Source organism: Sorghum bicolor, chromosome 4 (genome assembly GCF_000003195.3).
Source record: "Sorghum bicolor cultivar BTx623 chromosome 4, Sorghum_bicolor_NCBIv3, whole genome shotgun sequence".
In the NCBI taxonomy this organism is placed as follows: domain Eukaryota; kingdom Viridiplantae; phylum Streptophyta; class Magnoliopsida; order Poales; family Poaceae; genus Sorghum; species Sorghum bicolor.
Window position 1 is genome coordinate 66,656,830 of NC_012873.2, and position 18,602 is coordinate 66,675,431.

The 18,602-nt window shown below is 42.8% G+C and overlaps 2 protein-coding genes across 4 annotated transcripts; both read left to right on the forward strand.

Annotated features, from left to right (window-relative positions):
• On the forward strand, positions 4,640-6,905 carry LOC8084657 (formin-like protein 3). Of its 2 annotated transcripts, none has more exons than XM_021458546.1 (4): positions 4,640-5,688; positions 5,789-5,931; positions 6,224-6,276; positions 6,404-6,905. In XM_021458546.1, exons 1-4 carry the CDS (start codon positions 4,738-4,740, stop codon positions 6,406-6,408), a joined length of 1,152 nt encoding a protein of 383 aa, XP_021314221.1. In that variant the 5' UTR covers positions 4,640-4,737; the 3' UTR covers positions 6,409-6,905. The 2 variants fall into 2 exon arrangements, with proteins under 2 accessions (XP_021314221.1, XP_002452993.1); XM_002452948.2 differs by having other exon boundaries at positions 4,651-5,688; positions 5,789-5,900.
• On the forward strand, positions 8,370-17,706 carry LOC8056400 (N-alpha-acetyltransferase 35, NatC auxiliary subunit). Of its 2 annotated transcripts, XM_021458598.1 has the most exons (16): positions 8,370-8,696; positions 10,019-10,086; positions 10,766-10,924; positions 11,005-11,172; positions 12,220-12,373; positions 12,944-13,023; positions 13,421-13,693; positions 13,835-13,978; positions 14,343-14,477; positions 14,576-14,674; positions 15,301-15,357; positions 15,442-15,646; positions 16,576-16,694; positions 16,803-16,871; positions 16,959-17,057; positions 17,142-17,706. In XM_021458598.1, the coding sequence occupies exons 1-16, from the start codon at positions 8,579-8,581 to the stop codon at positions 17,379-17,381; spliced, it is 2,187 nt and encodes a 728-aa protein (XP_021314273.1). In that variant the 5' UTR covers positions 8,370-8,578; the 3' UTR covers positions 17,382-17,706. The 2 variants fall into 2 exon arrangements, with proteins under 2 accessions (XP_021314273.1, XP_021314274.1); XM_021458599.1 differs by lacking the exons at positions 8,370-8,696; positions 10,019-10,086 and having other exon boundaries at positions 10,778-10,919; positions 17,142-17,699.

An 18,602-nucleotide genomic window follows, 5' to 3' on the forward strand; every position in this document is an offset into this window, starting at 1 on the left:
GGAGCAGCGTGAGTGCGAGGGACCGGGGACTCATCCTGACAATGATGAAGCCCGGCCCTTTTGAAAGGCAAAAGGCAACGCTTGATGCCTAACAGGGGCCACCAGAATCGGATCAATTTGGGTGGCCTTTTTCAGGTGCATTCTTCTCCTCCGCACTTCACACCTGCGCCTGCGCGACGCCCGCCCCCGGCCCCCATCGTCGGTCTCGGTCAGGTCGCGTTCGCCGATCCACCGCGACCCGTCTGCTCCATCGCAATTGCCTTGTCTCTTTCCCCGCACAAACCGGCGGCCGATGCGTTGCCGCCACTGTGCTGTGCATCAGTGGAGCAGCAGCTGCGCTCTCCGCTCGGTTTTGTTGGCTCCCTGCCTGCCTGCTTCTCCGTCTAGTTGTGGATCTGGATCAAGACGCGCGGGCGAAAGCGATCGATGCCATGCCATGTAGTATATGGACCTGCAGCAACGGTGCTAGGCTCCGACACCCCCACGGACATTTGGCAAAGCCTGGAAACGAACCTCATGGCCCCGGTACGCTCTAGAAACTGGCACATCTACGCGCCAAATGCAGCAACGTCGGCCTCGGCGTATGGAAATTGAACTCTGCCGGGTTAGCCACACGTCTTGTTCCAATCCAACTCCTCGCGACCATTCTACTCCATCAAAATCAAACGTCTGGTTTCTTTACTTTCTTCTCACGGTGCCGACGAGACATCAACGTTTGTTTGTTAGTTAGTTTGTTATGTTATAGGAAGAGAGTGTTGAAACAAAATTGCTCTGTTTTATAGTCGGGTATAAGTACTTTGCACCAACTTTAACCGCTCCTTGTATCTCAATCTCAAAGAATAGAATCTACCACTGTCATTGCATCATGAACCATTTCCTCCTACCACTTCTTTTCACAGGCTATAAAAAATGGTTACATCTTGACTCTCTTGTACATCATCCATATATATGTGCGTACATGGATTGGAGTCGTCTCCCGTATACCAAGTCCTATCTACACCGGGAGATCTATCTATATCTAACAATATTCACAGAAAGATTAACTAAAGAAAAAGCTATATTATGCTACAAACAAAAAGAAAAACTATATTATGCTACAAACAAAAGGAAAAACTAGGGAAAAAGGACAAGAGGAAAGGCGCACACCAACCACAAGTCCAGCAAACAGCGTACGCGGCACGTGGACCCGCGGGTCAACGGTCATCGGTGAAGCCAGGAGCCCGCGCCGCCGCCACCGCTACGGGCTACGGCGTGGCGCCCCAGAGCACCTCGGCGAGCACGGTGGCCTCCTCGGCCGGCGACACGGCCGCCTCCCGCACTCGCCGCAGGATCTCCAGCTTCATCTCGCGCTTCTCCCGGGGGCTCAGCCCCACGCCCACCTCCACCTGCACCGCGAACCGCGCCACCGCGCTCACGAACGGCCCCTCTTCCGTATCCATGTCCGCGTCGCCGTCGCCCTCGCGACGCCGCCACACCGTGGGGAGGCAGGCCAGGAGGAAGGACCCGCCGGCTTTGGCGTCGTCGGGCTTCGCCGCCTTTGGGCAGCCGTCGTCGTCCTCGTCCGTGTCCGTGTCCGCGAGCAAGCCGCCGAGGTCGGAGCGCTGCAGGCAGAGGAGGCGCTTCACGAGGCCCTCGGCGAGGAGCGCGTCCACAACTTCCTTGCGGCCGTAGTACCCGACGCGGAGCGCGAAGCCGAGCGCAGGGACGCGGGCGCGCGTGTCGGGCGCGCACAGCAGCGCGACGAGCCGCGGGAGCTCGCCGCGCGCGTGGAGCTCGTCCACCAGCGGGCTCCGGATGGCGTCCACCAGGCCGTTGAGCGCACGCAGCGGCGCCGCCGGGGAACCGGACCCGGACGCGGACGCGGACTCAACCAGCGCGCCGACGGCGGGGCCCATGAGGACGGGCCCGACGAACACGTCCTTGTTGAAGCGCACCAGCGCCAGCACCGCGGCCGCGCAGCCGTCGCCCACGGCGGGGTCCGCGAGCCCGGCCTCCACCGCCGGGAACACGCCGTGGCGAAGCAGCTCGCGCTGGAGCCGCGGGTCGAACCGCCCGCCCAAGAACACCAGCCTTGCCTCGAGCTCCGCGAGGAGCGCGCGCGCCGCGTCCGCCCTTCCGTCGCGCAGCGCGGCCACGAGGCGCGCGATGGCCTCGCGGTCGACCCACGCTTGGATCTCGCCGGCGACGGCGCCAGCCACGCGCGCGACCGCCCTCTGCGTGGCGCACCGGCGGCACCGCGCGCGAAGGGACAGGGAGCCGGAGCCAGCTGCCCCCTCGCTGCACAGGTCGAGGGAGCACGACAGCGCTCTGAGCCGGTAGAGCAGGCGGCGCAGGGAGACGATATCGGGGTCGCCGGCGAGGAGGTCGTCGGCGCCGGCCTCGAGCGCGAGGAGCGCCTGCAGCGCCGGCCCTCGTACCTCCCCGGCCTCCACCCTCCGCGCGGCGTCCCGCAGCGCTCGCAGCACGTGGAGGAAGCCCTCCCTCTCCTCCATGGAGATGGAGGAGAAGGGGGGAGACAGGGCACCCGAGGCCTCGTTTTTATCTCGCTCGTCGTTTCCACGTCTCGTCTACAGTCTACTAGTCTACTGCACAGTATACTGCCGACGCGCGCACCCGCAAGTGACACAGTGGTAACCAAACCAACTTGTTTAGTTCCAAAAAGTGAAAAGTTTTCGGTATTGTAACAATTTCGTTTGTTTGTGATAAATATTATCTAATTATAAATTAACTAGGATTAAAAGATTTGTCTCGTGATTTACAGCTAAACTGTATAATTAGTTTTTATTTTCGTTTATATTTAATATTTCATGTATGTGCCATAAGATTCGATGTGACAGAAAATCTTAAAAACTTTTTGGTTTTTTTGAGTGAACTAAACAAGGCCTCAGCTCGGCGTCGTCCCGCGAAATCAGAGCCGTTTTACCGGTCGCGCGCGGGTGGCTCTGCTTCCGCGCTCCGCACCCGCCGCGCAATGAGCATGCTCGCGAGAAACAGAAGCAGGACAGCTACGAAGCGTGATCGGCTGATTGCTGCCTGCGGCTGTTTTACCTTTGGCTTGAATGGCACCGCGAGCACGTGACCTTGGAATCTCGAGATGCATTAAAATGGTGCGCTCAGTAGATGCGATCATCAGAGGCATTAAACATTCTGTTATTATGGTAAATAAAAAGTATGTACACATGTACGTAGTTTTTGATACGATTTGTGCAGTGCCATAATTGGCTGTGACTGTACCAGTCTCGCACGTATCATGACTCATGAAGTCGGATGCCACGACAGGAGACTTCCGTTTGGCCGTGCCGGGCTCTCGTGATGGTTAAACTATTTTTCAGTAAGGGTCGGTTCTTTATTTGAGAGGAATTAGAATCTACTGTACTTTAATTGATTAGGTCATTTCAGTTAAAGCTTGATATTCTACCCTCATATCTAAATATCTAATTATTTTTTGAGCATCTTAACGATCTCAAATGAAAAAACTCTAAACTAGAAAGTCATAGATCTTGTCGAGATCTACAATATTTATATAAAAAAATTTTTATTTGATTTTGTATAAAAATATTTTCCCTAAGACAGATTAATCATATCAAATCATATATTTTTTGTATGGAATTCAATTAAAATAATTTTTATACAAAACTGATAGATATTGTCGAAATTTACAACTTTGTAGTTCTGAGTTTTTCATTTGAGGTTATTAAAATGCTCAAAAAAATTAATTACATATTCAGTCTTGAGGGTATTTTTGACTTTTCACACTCACGATTTGGCACCGTTAAAGCTAAATCTGACAGAAATGACATGAATGGCAAAAGAGTTTGCAATGGCACATGTGAGAGCTCATTTTTTAATAGTTTATAGGTAATTACCAACTTCTATAATGGCATACATATAAAAGTCTTTATAAAATGTGTTGCTTGTATCGCTAACAATAATGTACAAATATATTCCATATACAATTTTATTAGCTTAATTAATCTATTATCAAATTGTAATTATTAGAATGAATCAATTCCAAGGATCCAAATAGGCTCTACAACATTGTCTCAAACTCCTCCGCTTTATGTTTTTTTTCGCTCCATGAAGTTAACTCCCTGCGAAACAACTCAACTCCACCAAATTTTGGAGTGAAAAGCTAAATGCATAAGAAGGTTCCCCTTATTTTATTTCGAGATGGAGCATGTGTAAAGGTGCTCTAAAAGTTTTCAGAGTCGCTCAACCATGGAGTTTTTAGACTGATCCAAATAGTCCTAAATAAAGTTGTAATTAGAAACCAAATGTGTTTTTTTTTTCTATGCTCTTATATAATCTAGGGAGGATGTACTTCTGCTGACGTGGACATGTTAGCGTGACTGGTGTTACTGGTATACATTCCTCGGTATATCCGGATCTCACAACGAGCAAAAAGATCCACGGAATATGCACAAGTTTTATATGCCTTTCATGCTTTGACGAACGCAGGCAGCAGCTTTGGTGCACGCATGTGGTGGCTCGCTAACCCCGAAGGCCCGGATCCGCCATCCGCCGGTCAGACCATCACCCTATCAAGGCTGTCTCAAGAGATGGGCCACGAGGCCTGCAGGCTCAGGCTTCAGGCTTCAGCCCAGTTTCCTGCCGACGACGTAGCGGCCCAGCAGTGCCTGCACTCCGCTCGTCGGCACTCTCGTCGTCTTCACCAAAACCCTATAGCGGGATGAAGAAGAAGCGGAGCCCCCAGCCCAGCTCCACCCGCCCGCCGCCATGGCGCTGCTACGGATCACCGCGCGGAGGAGAACCGTTCTCCCCGCCACCCGTGCCTTCTCCTCCTCGTCCTCTTACCCGCCGTTCCGTCCGCCCCCACCTCCGGCGAACGACCCCGAAGCCGCCCAGTCCCCATCCTCCTCTTCCTCCCCAAACCCTGGCGCGCCGCGGAACCCGGCGTCCTCGGCCTTCCAGGACATCAGAGATAGTCTCCACACGTCTCCCGCGTCGCCCTCTCCGCCCCGGATCCCGACGAACCTGCCCCGCCCCAACCCCTCGCGCGGAGCTCCTCCTTCGCAACGGACCCCTGAAGACATCCGCCGGATGATCCTGAACTTCCGCTCAACCGGCGGCGTGCCTTCCACCTCCTCTCCAGGAGCCGCCTCGTCACCCTCCGCTCCCGGAGCGTCCCCCTTGTTCGCGGACCTGTTCAAGAATGCCAGCGTCGCCCAGGGCCCCAACGCCGGGCAGGGGGTGCTCGGCCTCGATGCCGTCCGAGGGAGCCTCAAGGCCCCCCGTTCGTCGAAGCCTTTAATGACCCCTTTGCCGAGCAGCACCTTCCGCCCGGAGCTAGAGAGGAACTCGAAGGCTGTGGGTGCGGGGCAGGAAGAGAAGGGCTCTGCCATTGCGCTTAAGAGGCACTACAGCCACGAAGAGCTTGGGAAGAGGCTAGGGGAGCTGCGGCCTGTGGGTGCGGGCAAAGACGGCAAGGAGTGGTTCTCGCTCACGGAGCTGCAGGGGCGTATCGCCAAGCTGGCAGAGTTGGAGAAGCAGGAGTACCGGTTTGCCAGTGCCACTGCCAGGCACCCGTATTCCGAACTCCGGAGTGGCATTGAGAACCTGCAGAAACAAAGAAAACCGGCTCCGCTGGTAAACATGAGTTCACTGCTGAACCTTGGCGGCCAGCTGGACTACATGGATCGGCCTCCGCAGGAGGAGTTGTTAGAGAAGGTGAGTGAGATTGGCCTTTTATCAAAGTAATTCCTTAGCTTATTTACAGTCTTAGGATAGGATGTGATCTACTACTGCTGATCAAAGCTGTTATCTTCAGTACTTCCGTCCAGATCATATGTCATCCGAAGAGAAGATGAAATTGGAGCTCCAAAGGGTGAGGGACGAGTTCAAGATGTCCGAGAGTGACTGTGGTTCTGCACGAGTTCAAAGTAAACTCACTTTATTCTTCTTGAGTTTGAAGTAAACACTTAACCCTGTCCACGATTCTGTGTTTGTTTACCTTTATTGGTTGTTATTTGATTCTTATATCTGAAACAAACCTGTAGCTATATATGAACTAAACAGTACACACCTTTCTGCTTTGTCAATCCCTTGTATCTCTTTAATTTATTTATTTTTCTACATGAGGTCTGATAGCGCTCTGATGTACGTTTAAAGATGTCGAGCATTGTATATTTGTATGCCCTTGTGGCTCAATGCCTTTTGTATGTGAATCATGCGTGTTACTGATATGTCCATATTTCGTTTCCAGTTGCCCAACTGACTCTGAAAATCAAGCATCTGTCAGCTGTTCTACACAAGAAGGTATGCAAAATCCTAGGTCCTCCTTATGATTTAGTGTGCTGTTTCACTGCAACATCTGGCAGCAATGCTTTTGGAACTGTTTAATCTTGATTCAGAGAAGTAATTCGTGCACCGTGTTATGATGCAGGATAAACATTCTAGGAAGGGGCTTCAGGAGATGGTCCAAAGGAGGAAGAAATACCTGAAATACTTGCGCAGAACCGACTGGGATTCGTACTGTCTTGTTCTGTCAAAGCTGGGGCTTCGCGATGTGCCAGAGTACAAAGCTCCTGACTACAAGAGCAAAGCAACCACCAAGGCCAAATCTAAGAAGAAGAGCAAGGGCAAGGGCAAGAAGAGAAAGGTGAAGGCATAGAGGTGGTGAACAAATCTGCCCTTCTTTTGGCCAAATCTAATTATAAGAAGAAGAGCAAGGGCAAGAAGAGAAACGCTCAGGCCCGAGATGGCTCGATCCAGTATTGCAATGCTGTATTTGAAGCTGTTTGTAATAACCATTTCTCTGGAGTCTAGATGCCTATGTTTTTCCTTGTCTTGCTAGGAGCTGCAGCCTTCTCTAACAACTGATTTCTTCTTGCCCTTAGGTCTTGTTTACTTCCACCCCAAAACTTAATTTTTTTTAAGATTCCCCATCATCAAATCTTTAGACGTATGTATGAAGTATTAAATATAGACGAAAATAAAAATTAATTGTACAGTTTGGTTAGAATTTACGAGATGAATTTTTTGAGCCTAGTTAGTCCATGGTTGGACAATAATTACCATAAACAAACGAAAGTGCTACAGTGACGTGAAATTTTTTCCTTCCGAAACTAAACACGGCCTTAGTTCTCCCGCTGAATTTGCCGACAAGGGATGTGAAGTAACAGATGCGATAGTACTAGAATCTGTCTATGATCACTCGAGTGTATTGGTCCTATAACACTCAGATTTCTTTTCTTAACACCTTGTTTTGTTGGAGCTTTGTTGTCATGGGCCTCTAATGAGACCCTATCGTGCCCACGACGATCTTCTTCCCCTCTCACGCCACTGTCATGACCATGGTTGCCTCTATCTTAATCTGGCTCAGGCGCTGCCTTCGCTGCTCGCTCCATCGGCGGTGGCGTCATTGCTGCTGTCCAAAATATCTTCTAAGCCAATAGGAGATGTCAAAGATGGAGAAGAAGAGAGGGAGACGAAGAGAAGATAGAAGAATCAAGTGCTCCAACATTCAAGTGAGATGTAGCTTTTCTATAGCACTATACCATTACGTCATCGCCAATTTGTAGCTTTACAAAAATTCTTGTTTGTGCTTGACATAACTTGGCCATAATTCTTGTAAAAAAAGCGTGAACCATATGCCAATCTTGCTAGAGTATGCGTCAGAGATTGAGAAGAAGAGAAAAAAAAAGAATCTGAGTATTCCTCTCGAGTGAGATGTAACTTTTCTGTAGCACTATACCATTTATGTCATCATCAATTTGTAGATTTGCTAGAATACTCGAGTGGAATGTAGCTTTTATGTAGTACTATACCAATACATCATCGTTAGTCTGTAGTTTCGTCCGTCTTGTTCGTTTAGTTGATAAGTCATGTTAGAAAATATTTGTCGGTTGATTTGTTGTGAGAAAAAAATATTATTGAATGACTAATAGATTCGGCTGATAAGCTCAAACAAATAAGCTGAAACCATAATTTTTGTAAAAAATGCATGAACCATATGATAATCATGCTAGAGCACAAAAAAAATGCATTGTCCGTTTGTAATTTGGTACTCACATTATCATTGCAGTACTCGAAGTATCATTTTGATAGAAATTCTACTAAGGCCTTGTTTAGTTCACCCAAAAATTCAAAAAAAATTTCAAGATTCATCGTCACATCAAATTTTGTAGCACATACATGAAACACTAAACATAAATAGAAACAAAAACTAATTACACAATTTATCTATAATTTATGAGACAAATTTTAAGTCTAATTAGTCTATAATTAAATAATATTTATTAAATATAAATAAAAATAATACGGTGTCAAAATCCAAAAACTTTTAACAACTAAACAAGGCCTAATTTTGATTTGAAGACTGCTATATCAGAACGAGGAGGCTCCACGACCAATCCGACCCGACCTGCGGTCCTCGGCCGGCGGCTCGGCTTCCTCGTCTCGCTGCCCCTCACTACCACGCAACCAGTAAAAACCTCTCACCCCCGAACCCCTCCGCCGCCGACGCCGCCGCCGTGGCCAAGGAGCGCGAAAGGGACGCGACCTATCCCTCGGACCTCGGACGCGGCTCCAGATCTCCGCCGCCGCCCGCTTCTCTTCCATGGAGGCGAGATCCTCGTCCTCTGCGGCCGCCGTGCCGCCGCCCCCCTCCATACCCTCGTCCAGCGACCAGGGCGTCTGGGCTGACGTCTCGCCGCTCCTCGCCGCCGCTTGCTGTGGTAAACCTCGAGGCAGAGCCTTCCCCTTGCTGTTTGCTGATGTGAAACGTGCTAGTCTCTGTTGTTCGGAGGCCTTGCATGCAGGCTCTGTTGTGCGGTGGATCGTGCGTGTAGATCTCGGTGTATGTGGATACTGGTGTGGACGGTTTCTCGTTTTGGTTTGCACCGAGCAATGCGAGATGCTTGGTTGCTTCAGGAGATTTTGGTGTCAGCAGCATATGGGATGTACCCAGTCAATTTTAAACCGTAGAGAAAAAAACACGCATACTGTGTTTGATTCAATAGTAAATATGAATGGGTTGCCGTTGCAGTGGGAGAACTGTACTGGCAATAGGGATATTCTGTAGAATGCGTTGTCTAGGTCCTAGGATTTGGTGTTTGTTTTACGTTGCATTTTAAACGCTAGATTCAAACACCTGCCCATTCTGAGGTAACCTGTAAGTGATGTGTCGTTGAAAGACCTGAGAATCGAGAACATGTAGTTTCATGCCCCGAGAGTTACTGATTTTCTCAATTCATGATTGATAACATGTAACCAACCTTCCCTTTTAGGGATGGATTAAGGGTTTTAGGAGGGCTGTATGGATTTTAATGGATCTGTTTTACAAATTAGGAAGGTCTTTTGACTAGCATTGGTTAGTCATTGAGGTGCCTGGGTTGCAACAGAGCTACTGCCTACTGGTATATGTGCAGTAAGAGAAGCAAACTTGATGTTCCTCTCTTGTCTGCTTATGTGCCTGGAGGCACTATTTGAGGATTAGTTCTGTAACTAAGCGAAGTATAAGATGCGATCACTTAGGGAATGACCAAGTTTGTGGGTGGCAAGGCTCCTGTGCAAACCCCCCTGGCTCAAATTGAGCTCAAAATTTCTGATCTTCCATTATGTATCCTTTGCCTCATGGTGCTTTCGTGAAGTTTGTTTGGGAAGTGACTTTTCTATAAATATAGAATTATTATATTCAAACATTTATGTACAAATTATTGGCGCTTTGAACAACATATTTCGAGAAAGTAATCAAGTTAAAATGCTGCACATGAAAATATATCTGTGCACTTTTTAAAATATTTTACAATTTGGTAGAAGTGCAGTCTTCTTTTTTCAAAACTAATTAGTTAGTTCAATCTCAAGTGGGGATGGTTTGTCGTTTTCTAGGGCTGCTTGTTGCCAAAGTCCACTATGGGAAATGTTGATGCTGGATTTAGATGCATCTCAGACTCTGTCCGTACTGATAGAAACAGACAGCTGAGAGTTGAGCCTATGCTCAGATCTAATAGCTAACTTATCTTTTATTTTGTCTCCTACTGACTGTTCATGCTTGTAGATCTCCAGGATGGGGAACTTGTACATGGAGAAAACTTTAGTCTATTTGCTGCAATGTCTGCATTGGAAGTAAGCCTGCACCACATCCCCTGCTATTTGATTGTGCTTCATCTCCTTTTTCCTTTCTATTCTGCATTGTGGATATCAAGGCTCATGATGCTCTTGTTTTACTGAACTATTTTGTGCATTTAGTTATTATTATGATTTAGCAATTGGTTGATCTTTTCCTTGTAGACATAGTATTTTCTCGGTCACCTGAGTTGCTTTTCTTGACTGTCACTCAACTTTTTGGGTCACTTGAGGATCTGGATGCATGCATCCTTGTGAAAAGCTATCTCTTGACAATTCACTCATTGATGTGATAGGCAATTTTTTTTAAAAAATTTTGATTGGCTTGGTCAGTTTTTTTTTCTTCTCACTGATGTCAGTTTCATTGAAAACTATGAGACAGAACATTAATTACATACTCTGCGAGCGAACTCGCTCACTATTTCAAAATCCAAAGCATGCATGTAAGTAGGCAATTCAAAATGTGGTATGGATCAAAAGGGAAGACATGTTTAAGGAACCTTTCAAAATATTAATGAATGCTTCAAAGGGCATTTTAGTTCATAATGCTAATGTCATAATGACTAAGCCAAACATCATACTGGTGAGGTCCATTGAGTGAGGCACTTCAATGGTTTGTTGTTTTATTGTTCCAATCTATTGCTTGATTTTAGTTCTCAGTAGTACTCCGTCCTGATAGATAATGGATCCAAAAATGGATTCTGGAATTGAGAGAAGTCGATACAACTCCGTTGAAGAGGCCATAGAAGATGGTGTTGCACCAATCCCACTTAGCTTGGACAGGACACTTGATGTTCAACGCTCTATTGATGTCATGGATCATCTTTTCTCATGTGAGGTACTTAAGTCCTCTTGCATGTAATATGTGCAACCTTTTCAATTTCACTAAACCACATATTTTAATGCTTTATTTATCAGGCAACATGGCACAAGGGGCACACTCTAGCTCAGACTGTATTTACATGTATCTACCTTATGAGAATGGAGAGAACTTCATCGCATGCTGTACTAAATAGCTTTTGCAGGATTTTGCGTGCTACTTGTAATGCTGTCATTTCTGTTGTTTCTACTGCCCGAACTCATGAGGTACTGTGTTGGACCTTGGATGCTATCTATCTCCATTTTTCTCTGGTTACTTTTATCCATAATCTACGGCATGTCAAGAATATGAAATTTGATGGTTCTAGAAATAATTTATGCATATTGACTATCTTGACAAAGTTCGTTCTTTATAGCCTCCTTATTTCACTATCTCCACTAAACCCTTTCTTGAAAATTGCTTTAATCTGCCATGCTGCTTAACTTGTTTGGATCTGAAGACAATCACCTTGACGAGTTATTTTTGTAAGCTAGCATCTCCTTGCAAATGAGTCGCACAAATTAACATTTTTGTTTCTAGATTTGTGCAATTTAGTTTGGGAACATATCTAGTGCAAACCATAACCTCCGTGAAAACCTATGCAAACCATGGCAAAAAAGTTGTCTAAATTCATCAAAAAAATCGCACATGTAGATGATTTGATAATACACAACATTGTAAAATATCTTGTCCAAACTCAACTTTGTTTGTGAGATATAAAAATAACAAATTTCAAGCGAGAAAGGTGTCCACAGAATTTGCTAGAAATTTGTTATTTTTATATCTCACAAATGAATTCGAGTTTGGATAAGATATTTTACAGGGTTGTGTATCATCATATCATCTACATGTGTGATTTTTTTGGTGAATTTAGATGACTTTTTTGCCATGGTTTGCACAGGTTTTCACAGAGGTTGTGGTTTGCACTAGATATGTTCTCATTTAGTTTTTAGTATATGTTGTCCATAACCTTGTTAGACAGCTAGTGACTGATAGCTTGCATGTGGAGTACTGGAGTAGATTTCATTAGTCTCTGAATGTTTCCTACATTTCTTACTTTTTTAGTTGCAGAAGTGATTATGGAGGGAAGCTATATTTAGTGCTTTAGGGTGCAGTGCTGTAATGTGTGAGATCTGCTGTACATAATTCATACGCCAATATGAGCATCAGTTTTTATTAGTGTTTAACCTGATATGCGAGATATCAACATCTTTTGTGCAGTTGTAACTCCATGATTCCACTTGTGAGACAAATCCTTTTTCATGTATCTGTAGGAAGAGGATCTCTTTACTATGTCTTTTGGGCTGCCTTTGAGAGATGAAGGTGATGAAAAGTGCCTGTCAATTCTAAACTCGGTTGAAGAGACAATATCTCGTCAATTACGTGCATGTAAAGCCCAGGCATTGTCCAAGAAAAAAACACTAGAAGGTATCAGTATTAAGTGTATGTGCTATATAATCTTATTCTGGTTTTCTCGGTTTATTAATGTCATGAGTATCATTAGTATTGTTGAAACTGCTCCAATTTGAATAATTGTTGTATATTAAGTTTCCCTGATGCAAAAAGAAGAAGAAAAGAATTGTTGCCAGTTACTGAAGATAGGAGAAACTATATGTGCTTTGTTTTAGCTCAATTTTCTTTAGTTCAATCTTGAAATCGCGCTAACTGCTAATTAATTTGCATCAAATTATTCTCATGCATGTATGCAAAGTTTCTGAACACTCAACTAGGTCCTTCACTTTTAAGTACTTCTAGCTCAGTCTTTAGAATGGTTTGACATAAAAATACTAAATAAGTTAAAAAAAAGTGCAGAAGCCTACATTGAGAATGAGGAGGTAATTAATTGGATTATTACTTTGACAAGCTCAATATACTTTGATTTTGTCTTATGTTGACTATATAAATATAAATGAATGAAAACCAATATATTCTTTTTTTAATCAATATATGAAGATTGTTGATGTCCTGATATTGACTAGGAATATTTTATTGCTGCAGGTCTTGAATCCCTGCAGGATAATCCTGATCTGGAAGAGGATTACTGCAGAGCTCTGTTATGCAGATTACGTTTTCGTAAGGTCTTAACCCTTATTTCCTGTTCAATTCTGTTAAAAAATGGTTGACTGTTTTTTTCTGATTGTTGTCAATTAACAAATGCATTTCTGAAAGCAGTTTGTTTATCTATGTTCATCTTCTGTTATTACGTATGTACTGATTTCACAGTAAGCATGTACAATTTCATGATAGAATCTTTTTTTTTTTGAGAAATAACATGAAACTGTTGGCCTTTTCTTGATTTCTCTCCTTATCCAGTGACGAAATGAAGGAAAAGGACAAACTATTACGCTTGCAATTGCCTTACACATTTATTTTTCAATGCCTTTCAGTTGTAGGATCATTTCTGATGTTGTATAGAAGTTTTTTTTTCCTTTCATCTTTCAATGCCTCCATCACCTTTTTTTGGTGGTTTTGTAGCATTTCTACCATGTTGTTATGTGCATGAGGAAACCTCATGGAAGAGGATTGGAGTTGGCCCGGAAGCATGTTGCTTCATGCTTGACAGAGCTTAATTTGATGCTTAAGTCTCGGGAGTTTCTCAAGTCCCAGTCCAGCACTACGTTACAGCAAGGTGATGGAAACTGCACCACTGCTTCTGGTTGTCAACCTGTTGGCTTTGATGTTAGCTTAAACAGCAGACTTTTGAGTCCCACACCACCACGTGCGGTAAAAGTACTTAGCTGGAGCGATGTAAGTATGAATTAGGCATTAATTGTGCTCCAAGTTCCTACCTTAATTATTCTTGAAGTTTCTATGTTTTGTTGAATCACATCTGAAAGATGGACACACTTTTGCAGCTTCCCATGTAATGCTGTAATAATTATGTTTCAGGCCATCAGGTACTTTGAGAGGCTTCTGCATGATCTTGATGTCATCTGCACTTCGTCGCTCGATCCTGTGCTTGAGAATGTGCTTTACTTTATTGTACAGTTCCAAAAAACAGTGCCAGATTTGGTTCCTAGAGCATTTCTTCAGGTGGGTCATACTTACATTCTTCGTGGGCCATCTGCACTACAGCAGTTGGTAGTGTATGACTAACTTGCAATTTAATGTTAGGTAATCGTTTGCTTCTTTTACTGTTTTAATATCTCACTGATAAAAGTCTTATGCTATAATCAAACATTAGTGATGTCTTATGTTATGAAAGTCTTGGATTAATAAAGCGAGGGAAGATTTTATCTTTTGTATATTTGGTTGAAAATTTAGTATGGTTCATTTATCTTTTAGAAACATGATTTGTTTCATCCTGTACAACGTGCAGTCTTTGAATTCTTTTACTACATCTCATTCGCTGCTTCTTTCTTGCATTAACAATGATCCAAAAATGGCCGTGATGCAGACTTTATTGGTCCAAGATGGCAAACTTTATGGTGAACACTTGTTTTCTGATGTCATTTCAAGGGCTTTATCACTACCGGACATTATTGGAGATAAGGAATTTCAGATGAATGAGTTTGTTGTGCAGCTAGGTCAGGTCAGACACCAGGATCATTCTTCTCTTCTGTTGATGGTTACTTTGAATCTTCATTTATCTGGAATTATGACTGATTAATTAATATGATGACATTGCAGTTAGTTGTCAACTTGATAAAAATTCTTTGTACAAACACTGCATGGCAACGGCGCAAGCTTGGGAAGAGTTTACAGGATTGGAGTACTATTTCCATACAGGTGTGTGAAATTAATGGTGTTTTGCTTATTTCTTCTTTCCTCAGCTTACATTAGTAGACGTAAGTTATGCTTTCGTGTTGGCAAAAGAATCACGTCAGGCACAGTAAACAAATTTGGTTGTGTCATAAACAAGCTGAGAAAACTCAGTTGTCTAAATAAAATTTTCTTAGTAGTTAGTACGAATAAATAGTAGTCCATTGCACTGCCAACGACATATTAAATTTTGGAGCGTTGAAGAAGGTCCCATGCTAGACCCAAGAGCGGCAAGGTGAAAAAAGGGGTTGTAGCTGATATTCAAGAACACGAATAATGTATTCTAGATTTCTCGTGGACCCAAAGTAGCAAGTTTTGATGTTTTCTCATTGACCTGTTCTTTTAAAAACTTATCAGGAGATGAATTTTTTCTACTGATGTTTTAATAACTGCTATAAAGGCATACCAGGATGTTGCAAACCTGCTATGATATCTCTTCTGTATATTTCTAGCTACTTCTAGGTGTAGTTGCAATACTCAAATAGTTTGTGACTATTCCTTGACTACGATAGTTTGAGTATTTGAGTGCTTCTTTCCCATGTGTATGATGTTGCTTTTGCACTTTTAATGTTTTGTGCTTATACATGTGGCAGTTGGAGCTTGCTCTGAAAAGAGAGTTCGGTGAAACTAGAAATGTCTTGCAGAATGAGGTATCTCTGATTTAATGTGCTTTCTGAGATAAATATCACTTTCATATACTTGTCATTGTTCAACGTGCTTTGGTTGGTGTGCAGAATATGTGCATGAGAGTATCAAAGCAACTTCTTATTTGGACTCAGGAGCATGCATACTGGGTTGCTTTTCGGTTTCTCACATTGGGTTTCGAACTTGACCTATATTCTCCAGGCGAATATTGTATGGTGTACTGGTACATGTATGTGGTGCTTACAAAGCTAATAGAAAAGATGCAGTTACGAGTTCTTGCTATTAGCGAAACCTGTAAGTTTTGATGTCACATGTGATCCTGCTCTCATATTAGACATGTAATAGACACTAAAATAGGATGGCCACGTAGCATTCAAGGTGACTTGGTTACTACTTCCTCCATCCCAAATTATTAGTCATTCCAAGAATCTTGGAAAGTCAAAACATCTCGAGTTTGACCAAAGTTATAGAAATAATTACAAAGATTTATCAAATTAAATAGATATATATTATGAAAATATAATTAATGAAGAACCTAATGATACTTAATTGGTATCATAAGTGTTATTATCTTATTATATAAATTTGGTCAAACTTAAAGATGCTTTGACTTTCCAAGATTCTTGAAATGCCTTATAAATTAAGATAGAGGGAGTAATATCTATCAGATGTTTTGTTGCTTTTATGTTAACTGTGTTTTGAAGTTTGGTTGTAATTGTAAGTGATTAGTAATTACAGAAAGAGGAAAACTTAATGGAAAAATTGATTAAGAATTACAAAATTGAGAACATACAGTTTACAAAATATGCAGTCCAGTTCTATGTCAAATGCTCACGTGTTAAAATAAAGCAGAGTATGCATGCTTCATAGCTGTTTAAAAATGGTGGTCCCATATGCTGCACGATTGATTTGAGTCAAATTATGGCCCAATGGCAAATAAAGCAGAACAGTACCTGAAACCGAAGAAAGCTCCTCTGACAGACATCAGAGGACGATAGCTGAGATCTGATCTCTCTGATTTGATGTCAGAGGAGCCTCTTCCCCTGAAATTACATCACATGAAAAAACATGATGTAGCGGCTGTTTGGTTGTCTATTTACAGTTAAACATTTGTTTTTGTCTCTTCCACCATTTAAATGGATGCCATGCCATTTTCACTAATATGTGATGGCTTCCTTTTAGTAAAATTTTGTGTAACTTAACATGTATTGTCAAATGTTCAGCACGAAGAAAGGGGAAAAAGAAGAAGGATCACTCAAAGGATTCAGCTCGGGATATAACATTTTCATCCTCTTGTTTATTGCTTCAATGCTATCTCTTGCTATCAGAGGGACTCTCAATGGTACATATGGAAAAATATGGTCATTTGGAAATCATTCCAGTGCAAAACATGCATTTGTACAACTATCTTCTATGAAACTGAACAATAACTCTCTTATTGCTAATGCAGATGCTAGCTGTTCTCAGAAACGAAAGTAGGTCATTCCAATTACCAAGTATCTTTAACACTGAACAAGAGGTGTGATTGGATTTATTGTTGTGACTTCTAACATCCTTTTAAATATGGCTTGAACGAGTCTGACATAATCTCAATCACTCTTCACAGAGATTCATGCAGCACTTTGATCTTCTTCTGAAAGCTCGAGTCCCTGAGCACATTTCCTTCTATAGTTTTAAGGAATCATCTTCCCGGGCAGGCATATCGGTGAGTGTTCGCTACTGAAATCCCTTTTATCAGTTCTCTCATCTGCTTAGCTTGACTAAGCCTCGATATCACTTTTTGTCACAGGATTTGGTGAAATACAACTTCTTCAAGGAAATTCAGAAGATAGCCCCCTCTCTAAGGGGCAGTTTCGCAAGTGAATCAGAAAAACTTGCCGAGGTCCGTCGTATAGAGCAGGTAGCTGAGCACAACAGGATAGCCCTAAATATTATCAACCAAGTTGGAGCTGGCGATCCATCTCTGAGGGTCTCGTTTGAGTTTACACACCACCCTCACTTTGCAGTGGCAGTTGTGAAGAGATCATGATTCAAGTATGGCATCATGTGCCAATTCTTTACCCCTCATCTTGATAGTTATAGCAGAAAAATCTTGTTCACGTGTTGCTCACATGTTCATTGGTTCTTCAGAGCGCAACACCATGTGTTTTAGGTTGTACACAAACACCATGTAGCAATTTTGTAGGCAAGGAAAATCAGATGCCGGGAAAAAGCCCTCGCCCCTGGCATTATTTTGTAAGCAAATTTTGAGTTCACTTACTATGCGAAACATAATTATACAGATGTGTAATTTTTGTGATCATTCGTCACTGACGAATTTACTTCAATGGGTTTGACTGGTATGACAGGGTCGACTTTTGGTCTCTTGTTTGATAATTCTTTTCGCGGTGATAACTGACTATTACTGCAGTATTATTTTGACAATGTACATTGCCTTCGCATTGTACATTCATCTTGCCCCTTTCCCTTCTTTTTGTAATTGATGGTCCTGCAGCAATTTTGAAAATTAAAATCTGATCGCATCTTTATATTCCTTTCATTAGCCCATCAAACCAAGACATCACTTATGTAAGTTCTGATGATAGTTTGTTGTAAAAAACGCTGATGAATCCAACAAAGTGGAACAAGTAAATGTTTCTCTTGTAGACCGTAGATGAGTCTGGACTCTGGAATATAAATAACTTATAAGCATCTTAACTGCTTTTATAATGTCATGTTTCTATATTGATGTAAGTAATTTATGTCTTCTAATAAAATTACACTAATATGTAGTGATATATGGATCTCATTTTACTGATAATAAATCAGATTCACAGTTTGAAAATATAGCAGCATTTGGAGGTTAGTGTACTATTTTTTTTGACTTCTATAATTGACCCCTAAAAGAAGTAGAAAGAAAAACTAGCTACATTTTGCTCACAAAACGAGACAACCAGCGCACCGTCATAATTGTTAGGTCTTGTTTAGTTTCAAAAATATTTACAAAATAGACACTGTAGCACTTTAAAAGATTCGTCTCGCAAATTATTTCTTTTATTTATATTTAGATCTTGTTTAGTTCGCGAAAACTTTTGGGTTTGGCTACTGTAGCACTTTTTGTTTTTATTTGACAATATTGTTCAATCATGGACTAACTAGGCTCAAAAGATTCGTCTCGTAAATTACAGGTAAACTGTGCAATTAATTATCTTTTTAATCTATATTTAATACTCCATGCATATGCCACAAGATTTGATGTGACGGAGAATCT

Excerpts from the sequence above, each read along its gene's own strand:
- LOC8084657 (XM_002452948.2), top strand. The coding sequence starts at position 4,738 with ATGGCGCTGCTACGGATCACCGCGCGGAGGAGAACCGTTCTCCCCGCC. Across the intron at positions 5,689-5,788 it reads AGGAGGAGTTGTTAGAGAAG|TACTTCCGTCCAGATCATAT; the intron begins GTGAGTGAGATT and ends TGTTATCTTCAG. Across the intron at positions 6,277-6,403 it reads CAGCTGTTCTACACAAGAAG|GATAAACATTCTAGGAAGGG; the intron begins GTATGCAAAATC and ends GTTATGATGCAG.
- LOC8056400 (XM_021458598.1), top strand. The coding sequence starts at position 8,579 with ATGGAGGCGAGATCCTCGTCCTCTGCGGCCGCCGTGCCGCCGCCCCCC. Across the intron at positions 13,694-13,834 it reads AAGTACTTAGCTGGAGCGAT|GCCATCAGGTACTTTGAGAG; the intron begins GTAAGTATGAAT and ends ATTATGTTTCAG. Across the intron at positions 15,358-15,441 it reads GAAATGTCTTGCAGAATGAG|AATATGTGCATGAGAGTATC; the intron begins GTATCTCTGATT and ends GTTGGTGTGCAG.